This window comes from Coloeus monedula, assembly GCF_965178545.1.
Source record: "Coloeus monedula genome assembly, chromosome: 23".
NCBI classification, from domain to species: Eukaryota; Metazoa; Chordata; class Aves; order Passeriformes; family Corvidae; genus Coloeus; species Coloeus monedula.
In genome coordinates, this window is record NC_138803.1 from 6,580,814 (window position 1) to 6,590,102 (window position 9,289).

General features: G+C 52.3%; 1 protein-coding gene across 1 annotated transcript; it reads left to right on the top strand.

Annotated features, from left to right (window-relative positions):
• Positions 1–421: 421 nt before the first annotated feature.
• On the top strand, positions 422–7,916 carry CAMK1G (calcium/calmodulin dependent protein kinase IG; the record flags this gene model as incomplete). The annotated part of the gene is made up of 11 exons (XM_082296233.1): positions 422–513; positions 1,933–2,061; positions 2,330–2,404; positions 3,071–3,209; positions 3,339–3,462; positions 3,960–4,035; positions 4,558–4,670; positions 5,941–6,019; positions 6,433–6,520; positions 6,967–7,388; positions 7,823–7,916. The coding sequence occupies 11 exons, from the start codon at positions 422–424 to the stop codon at positions 7,914–7,916; spliced, it is 1,431 nt and encodes a 476-aa protein (XP_082152359.1).
• Between the last annotated feature and the right edge of the window lie 1,373 nt (positions 7,917–9,289).

The window sequence follows — 9,289 nt, forward strand, 5'->3', positions numbered from 1 at the left end:
AAGACCTTTCAGCTTTTCCTCTGCTTTAATACTTCTGCCTTTTCCAAATGGATAACTAACATCCATGAAAGCTTTTGCTTTGTCTTCTAAAGGCCCAGCTGTGTCCCACAGTTCCTGCTCTGGGAAGGCAGATTCTCCACACTCCCAGGGATGCTCCCCATGCCCCTGCTGCCCAGGGTCACTTTTACATCTGTTTTTCCCTCTTTTCCAGGCTCCTTTCTCACCTTCCAGTGTCCCTCCAGTCCTTAGACCCGATCTCATTATGAGTTCTGAGGGGTTTGTGGAACATTTCACACCTCCCAGACCTCGGCCAGTTCTAATTCTAACTCTAACTGGGGAGTCCTGGGCTTCCTACAAGCACAAACCACGTCAGGCACCTCTTCTCCTCCTCACAGCGTTCCCTGCTTCCACTCTGGAGGAGATGGGGCGCAAGGAAGAGGACGACAGCAGCTCCTGGAAGAAGCAGACCAGCAACATCCGCACAACCTTCATTTTCATGGAGGCCCTGGGATCGTGAGTACCAGCCCTGCCCTCGGGGCAGGAGCACCCCCAGACCCGGCTCCCTCTGGGTCAGCCCGGGAACACGTGAGGGGTGCCCAGGGCTGCTGCTGCTCCAATTCCCCAACAGCTCCAAATCCCCCCAGCCCCAGGCACAGCTGAGTCCCCTCTGCCCTTCCCTCCATCCCCTCTAGCCCTGATGGAAGCCTGGATTAGTTTTTGCTCCATTCCTGCCTGCTCCTGCTGCTGCAAGGTCAGGGCTGGCGCAGGGAGAGGAATGACAATAACAAGTCGTATATTTAGCTCAGGAACCCTGACTCAGTTGGGGAATGAAACAAAAACAAGGATGTTGGAGTTGTACAATCCTTCCCTGTTCGTTAACAGCTTAATTTGCCTATTCATGGGGATGAGACAACAAAACATTTCCAAGGTGGTGGGGGAGGAATTGAATTACCTCCACCAGCAAGTTCTGTCATGGACAAATTTTCTGTGACTTCCGAGCCCATGACAAAGTTCCCAAAGAAGCAGCTACTCCAAATTCTGTGCCTTGTCAGCCTCAGAAATTAACTGAATTATCCAGCAGCTTTCACTAAAGGAATGAGGTTAGAAAAAGCTTTGTTCTCTCCTATCCCACTTGTTGATTCATCATTTTTAATAAGGGGCATAATTATTATAAACTGTTTGGGACAGAGATGTAGAACAGATGCCCCAGCAGCTGATTTGTAGGTTGTTCATTTCCTACTATTGCTTTAATAGGAAAATTTATCATTAGCAATTGGGATTTTTCCCCACATGCATCGCTTCAGCTCCCTGAAGAATTGAAATTAAGATCTAGGACCTAAAATCACCTCAAACTTGTTATCACTTTCCCCCAGGGTCCACAGCATTGCCCTTCCTTGCCCTGCCCTCAGCTCCCTGCAGGGCTTTGCAGACTCAGAGCAAATTCCATTTCATGGCCCCCAGTTAATGTCCCGTGGGTTTGATGAGGATTAGTGAGGACTGACCTGGCACAGTGTCACTGTCACTGCCCCGAGCCTCATGCTCAGCTCCCCAGGATGAACCTTTAACGGGATTTAGGGCTTTAGGCAGGTTATAAATACCTGCTCCTGCTGCTTGGGGTGAGCCCTGGCCAGGGAGGCAGCAGCCACTCCCTGTCACTTTGTCACTGAGGGGACACAGGTGGCAGCAAGTGACACCAACCCAAGCTGCAGCTCCCCGTGGGCTGGGCTATCTATTTTATAGATAAAACTGTGGGGTTTTAGCTATACTGCATAACCTTGCCTTGAATATCCTAAGATTGGGGCTGCTGAAGGTACAGTTCCAGCTTTACAATCCCACCACGTTGTTTTCCCTGGCTATTTCCCCTCTCTGTCGGTCCCTCCCAGCTCCCAGAAGCAGCACCCACTGAAATGCAGCCTCTCCCCCTCTCTGCAGAGGTGCCTTCTCAGAGGTTTTCCTGGTGAAGCAGAAGAGCACTGGCAAGCTCTTTGCTCTGAAATGCATCAAGAAGTCTCCTCTCAACAGGGACAGCAGCTTGGAGAACGAAATAGCAGTGCTGAAAAAGTGAGTGTTACAGTCCAAGGAACGCTCCTGACGGACTGGGTACTTCAAATAAAGGGTCTGGTCCCCACCACTGATGGTGCTTGGTGCTCCAAAAGGACTTGGATGGGCATCAGTGATCCTCTGCCACACAGGGGGAGGGACATCAGCCCCAGAACACCCCAGTGAACTTTCACTGGTGATTAAAGCAAGATGACCATCGGGTTTCCCACCTCAGAAGCCCCTTCCGTCCTTGCCAGGTTTTGTTTCTGACTCATGTTTCCCTTTGCAGAATAAAGCACGAAAACATTGTGACTTTAGAAGATATTTATGAGAGCACAACCCACTTCTACCTGGTCATGCAGCTGTGAGTACCATCAGAGCCATTTCTGTGGGGCCACAGGGGCAGGAGCAGGGGGATTTCAGCACCCACACCCCAGAGCCCCTCAAGGGTCCATTCAAGCACCCTCAGTGCCAAGGTTGGAACCAACCCGGACACTCCTTGTGGCACCTTGGCTCATCCCTGTTTTAACAGCAGCTTTCTAAGCCATGATTTGGATCTATTTATGCAAATGAATTCCTCACAGTTTAGCAGGGCAGAGGCAGAAGTATTTCTAATTAGAGCTGTGCCACGCAGGGTTTCTAGAAATGGAATGGGCACCGTGTCAGCAGAAGAGAAAGAGCCCTGAGCACCCGGCTGCTGCTGCTGCTGAACTGTAAATTTAGCAAAGGACAAAAGCCTATAACCACTTGTGGAGTAGAGCCTGAGGCAGGGCTGGATACCTGCAGCTCAGCCCTACCAGGATTTACCTCACAACCTCACCCAAGTTCCCCAGGTTTACCAGCAATCCTCACTGGCAGCCTGGAATCGCACCCAGGAGCATCCAATCGGCCTCAGCCTCCCAAAAGCTGCTGCCCGAGGAATGGTTCTGCTGTAAAAGGACCAGAAACTCAGCTGACCTAACACCAAAGCATGATTAGCTTTGTTTACGTTTTTTCCAGTCCTTTTCTGTCTAAGCTGCCCTCTCCACAGGGTGTCTGGGGGAGAGCTGTTTGACAGGATCCTGGAGCGAGGCGTCTACACGGAGAAAGATGCGAGCCTGGTGATCCACCAGGTCCTGACAGCTGTCAAGTACCTCCACGAGAATGGGATCGTGCACCGGGACCTGAAGGTGAGCCCTGCCCTGGCCCCTGGCCCGTGGGGAGCTGGCAGCTTCACCTGCTCTGCCCCACCACCTTCTGCTCCTCTTTGCCATTTTCCTGCCACAAATTTCACCCTCTGACCCCCGCCGTGTTCACAGCCTGAGAACCTCCTTTACCTCACCCCCGAAGAGAACTCCAAAATCATGATCACGGATTTTGGCTTGTCAAAAATGGAGCAGAACGGGATCATGTCCACGGCCTGTGGGACTCCAGGATATGTGGGTGAGCCAAGGGGCAGCAGTGGGGTTGTGCTGGTGGATTTCCTGGAAAACAGTTGTGCACGTACAGGACATTGCCTGGAAGAAGGGAAAAAAATACATCAATACGTTGCTAATGACATGCTACTCACAGATGAACTGCACAGACCCTACAAACAGGCGTAGGGACTGAAAAACATCAAAACTTTCAAAATGCAAAGAAAAGGGTCATTATGAGAACAATATATTTGTTGAAAAAATTATAAAAATTATTTTAATGCAATGGGATTTTGTTTAATTCCCACCAGACTACATTGGCAGGATGCAGCTCCCTGGTTAAACCTCACTGTGCAGGCAGAGATTGTCTGTGGTTCCTTCTGTTTAATGGCATAAAATAGATACAAAAACCACAGACCAGTTCAGCTGGGAAATGGGGCTGGTGCTGGCTGAGACTGCTGCTTCTCCCAGTGTTGGATAATTCATTACTGCTCAGAACTCCCCTTTGGTTTTGCTGTCCTGCAGCCCCCGAGGTGCTGGCCCAGAAGCCCTACAGCAAAGCCGTGGACTGCTGGTCCATCGGGGTGATCACCTACATCCTGTGAGTACCAGCAAGCAGCAGCATCCCACTTGTTTATCCGTGAGTTTCCCAACTCCCCCGGGGCTCTGCGGAGCGGCAGCGGGGGCGATGCCAGACCTCCTATTTTTCTGTGGAGCACAGCACTGAATTCCTCCTAAACACAGGAATTAAAGGGCTGTGGGGAATCAAGTGCAGGAGCAGAGATGAAAGGAATCACATTTGCTCTGTTCTGTGCCTCATCCTGTGCTTTGTTTTTCTCCAATTCCCTACAAATACCGTTCCATCTTCCCGGGGACTTTTTGTTTCGTTCCCTCCCACACCGCTCAGCTCGGTACCAGCTGTGGCTTTGTCCTCTCGCTGCTGCAGGGAAGTTTTTAACTCTTTTGTGCATCTTTACAGATCCACTGAGCAGAGAGGGACGGAGGAGCGGGCAGAGCAGCTCCTCTGCCACTCCTCACTCCTGTGGCCTCCCTGGGCTCTGGAGAAGCCTGTGCCCACTTTGTGGTGGTATTGAAGGGCCCCTGGCTCTGTGTTCTGTTCCAGGCTCTGTGGGTACCCCCCTTTCTATGAAGAAACTGAATCCAAACTCTTTGAAAAGATTAAGGAAGGCTACTACGAGTTTGAGTCTCCGTTTTGGGACGATATCTCCGAGTCAGGTAAAGCTCCAGCACTGGGAAGCTCCACGCTCCCTCCCGCAGGCTCAATCCCAAATCCCCAACCCAGCCAAGCCCTGAACGCCCTGTGCTGCCTCAGCAGGGAAGGGGAGGGCTGGGGCTCTGAGTGGAGTCACTCACACAGCAGCAAGCCCTCGGATGTGGGGATGGTGGGGAGGATCAGAGGCTCCATCTCCTCAGTGCTGGGGGAATGATGCCAAAGCAAAGCTGCCCTGGCAGACAGGGGGGTGCTTGGAGCCTGCCTGGAGTGCAGCATCCTCAGCTGAGGCCTTGGTTAATGTAAAACTGATTTTCACAAACGATTACTGAGCTCTGAGCAGGCTTAGATTTCCCTTGGAAGTGTCCCAGGCCAGGCTCCCAGGGCTTGGAGCAGCCTGGGACAGTGGGAAGTGTCCCTGCCCAGGGCAGGGGTGGCACTGGATGGGCTTTAAGGCTCCTTCCAACCCAAATAGTCTCTGATTCTGTAAGAAGGGAAACTCCAGGGGTTTTCCGCATTTTTTTCCTATGTCCTGTCAGCCACCACTTCCCCAGCCCAACCTGCTCGTGGAGCTCCCCTGTGCACAGCTCACTGCAGGCTGCATCCTCACGGCCCATTCCAACATCAATCCTTAATACAAACAAACAAGCCTAGCAGGGCTGTGCTGGGGTTTAATAACAAACATCACAATCCCTCCTTCAAGAAAAAGAAAAAAAAAGGGAGAGATGTAAAAGCTCTTCAGGGCAACTTCTAAATCTGCTCAGTTGGCACTTCATGGTTTTTAGAGTTATTTTTTAAGTGAATAATTAAACTGCAACTCACACAGTCTAAGAGTGAAGTTTGGCGCATCCACAGTTGATATTTTTTCATCTGGAGCCTGTCCCTATGAGAATCTCCCTTTATTGGAGCAATTACAGAATTATTAAGGTTGGAAAAGACATGCAAGATCACGTCCAGCCTTTGAATGAATCCCACCATGCCCACCAAACCACATCACCAAGTGCCATCTACTCATTGTTTGAGCACTTCCAGGGATGGTGACTCCACCGCTGCCCTGGGCAGCCCCTTCCAGTGCCTGACCACTCTTTCAGTGAAGGAATTTTTCCCAATATCCAACCTGCACCTCCCCTGGTGCAGGGATACAAATCCCTTCTAATCAGGGCTGACCTCTGTGATGTTCATCCAGCAGCATTTCCCATGTTCTGTTAGGGCCAGGTCTGGCAAGAAGGTGAAAATAACCTTTTCTCTCTGTTTTTTTCCCCCTTTCCCAAACAGCCAAGGATTTCATCCGACATTTACTGGAGAAGAACCCAAGCGCGAGGTTCACCTGTGAGGAAGCCCTGCGGCACCCGTGGTGAGGGGACAGGGTGGCCATGGGGATTCTCCAGCCCCCATGTCTCGCTCCATGTGCTCCGTGGGAGCTGGGAGCAGGAGCATCCCTGGGAACAGGAGTGTCCCCCACCCCGTCATTAACGTCACTGCCGCCCCCGCGCTGGCGCCTTCTTGTGAGCAAAGAAAGCAAACGATGAATAATTAAAGATGCAATTTGTGCATATTTGCCTCCACAAACAGAGGCAGAGAAGAAATCCCACCCTGAGCTTTCTCAGGCTTTGAAGTGTGTGTTTGTGTTACATTTTGTTGCTGTTTTTCCTTTGGGTTTAATTATTGCTGATTGAACGTACAAAGCAGTTCAGTGCTTCCAGAATGTGGAATGCCTTACAAATGCCATCTGCTTACGAGCCCATTTTCTTCTCTTCCCATCTGCAGGATTAATGGAAATACAGCCCTTCACCGTGACATCTACCCATCTGTCAGTGCTCAGATCCAGAAAAACTTTGCAAAGAGCAAATGGAGGGTAAGTGGCTGCTGCCAGGAGCCCAGAGCCATTTCACCAACAAATACCAGTTGCTGACAGCCAGCACAGAGCAGGGCTTCAGCTGGGTGGGTAAGCACCCAAAAGCTGGGATCCTCCAAAGCTGGATCCTCCACACTGCCTGCAGTCAGTGTTTGCAGGGTGTTTGGACCAATATTCCCTGCTGCAAAGTGAGCTGGGAGATTCACCACAAACATCAAGCTCCGGGGCCTCACCAGGAGAGCAGAGGGCAGGGGGCCGTTCCCAGCTGTTCCCCATTTTCCTCGGGTGGAAACTCCAAATGCATCAGCAGCTTGCACTCGATGGAAAACACGGAGTTTATGGCAGGAACGTGCCCGTGCCAACAGCGCTGTGCCCGGTGTCACCTGGGGGCACAACGTGTCCTGGCAGCACCAGGTGCTCACCAGGGGTTTTGTCTCCTTCCCCAGCAAGCCTTCAACGCTGCGGCCGTCGTGCACCACATGAAGAAGCTGCACATGAGCGGCCACGGGGCAGCTGAGAGCTCTGTCCCTGTCACAGAGACCTCAGAGCCCCCCAGACCCAGCAGCCCCACGGGGACCCCTCTGCCAGCAGCGCCAAGCGGTGACAAGGACGCGGCGCAGGGCCCCTCACAGGGGTACCCAAACCCACCCACTCAGCCCGAGCAGGACGCGGGAATGGGCGAGGAAAAGCTGCCAAGCCCCCCGGAGGAGGGACCCCTGCCCGGGGACAGCAGCCTGGCCCTGCCGGACACCCACAGCCCCTCGGGCAGGAGCTCCTGTGGCTGCAGCCCCTCCTGTGTGGGCCACGAGAGGACAAAGGTGTCCTCCTGCTCCGAGACAGCGCTGCCCAAAAAGTCTTCAAAATCCCAGTAGGTATCCAGGTCCTTTCCATTAACTTCCAGCACATTGTATGGGAATGACCATCCCTGGAAGGAGATGCCTGGCACAGGGGCTGGTGCCAGGTGGAGGGAGAAGGGGAGGAATGAGCCAAGGCTCTGGCTGGGAGCTGTGCCCAGCCCAGGCTCTCCTGGGTGTGTCTGAGCACGGGGTGGGCAGGTGGCCCGGGCTGGGTGACCCAGCTCCCCACGGACTGGAGCACAACTGGTTTTCCAGAAAAGCTTTCAGTGTTCCAAGCTGCTGGTGCTGAGTGCCCAGACCCTGCTGTGGCTGCAGGGGCTGCACCCAGCCCTGCTTTGCTCTCATAGCTGATGTTCTGTAATTAACACCACAATCCCCCTGCAGAATGACTGTAAATAATTGCTATTTCTCATCTTTCTGTTCTGTTCCACCCATTCCCAACCAGTCATTTCAAGTCAGAGGTTCTTGTTCCAATGAAAACCAGTAAACACTCGTCTCACTGTGGCACTGGGCAAACTGGAGTTTGTTTGATCATGTGATGGAGGCAGCCACCTGGTCAGAGGTGAGTGCTCTGCAATCCAATCACCAGCTGCTTTTAATTAATCCAGTTAGGGCAGGCAAAAGGGAAAGGCACAAATAGCACAGTGACTGTACATGAAGTAAATGAATCCGGGTTTTTTGCAGCAGAAAAAGCCTTTCACCAAACCTCCTCTCAAGCAATGACTCAGCTCTCAGCTTCCATCAGGGCCAGGCCAGCAACTCTGAATCCAACTTTTACATCACAACAAGGTTGCCCAGGAACGTGAGAGAGGAACCCAAGCATGGGTTTGTCACACCAAACTCTACAATTATTTCAAGCTATTCATGAGGGGAAAACACTGGTGCAAGCCTCTCCCTCAGCTGGGATTGGGGCTGTTCAGCCAGGTCTCAGACCATGACCAAAGGGCTGACAAGAGCTGCAGGTGCAGGGCTCAGCACAGGCAGGACGTCTCTTTCCCAGATTTGGCCCAGGCAGGTTTAAATGTCTGTGAGCAGAGCACAGAGATGCTCATTTTGTAAAGCAGAGTAAAATAATGCGAGTTTGATCCTGTTTGACCACAGCTTAGCTCAATCCTGCTATCATCTGCATGGCTTTGTGTGTGAGCAGTGAGAAGCTTTGCTGTTAGATCCTGCTCTAAGGAATGGCCCAAAGGTGAGCTCCTGCTGGCAGAGCTCTCCTCAAAAGCTACATCAGGGAGCTGCCTCCTCTCATGTCCTGTGCCAGTCTCCGCTGATGAGGTCGTTTGAACAGGACTGCTACGCACAAAGGATGAACAGCAGAGACAAATGCGAGTTAGAGCCACTACAGACTCCAAAAAGGCCCATTCCAACAATCAGTGCTGTGACGGCCCTTTGTAACCGAGCCCTCAAAGGGATCTGAGCTGTCCCTCGCCCCCACTGCTGCTCATTAGCAGCACGTTCTGCAGGCAGCAGTGAGTGAAACAAAGCCCAGTCCTCACCTGAAATTCTTTCTTTTGCAGAACCAGAAGGGCTCTTTTACTCTTTTCTGCACTTCAGAGCCAGACACCGCCAGTGTGAGCAGGAAAGGAGGCTCTGCCCCGCCAGCAGCTCTCGGAGAGCAGTGACCAGCTGGGGACAGGGGCACAGTAGTGCCAGGAATCCATCGCTGCAGTGGCCTCGAGGTGTTTCTGGATCATCACAGCTGGGAGGAGGCACGGGAAGGTCTGAGGCTCCTGCTCCCACACCCAGTGTATATTATCCATAGGGCGTCATCAGTGCTACGAGCTTTTGTTTTCTGTTTAGTTGTCAATGCACAAATGCACTGCACAACACCAACCCCACAAACCAAAGCCATGCAGAGCTTTACTCCGTGGCAGCTCAGCTGTTTTTACAACCCTCACCCTCTCCACTC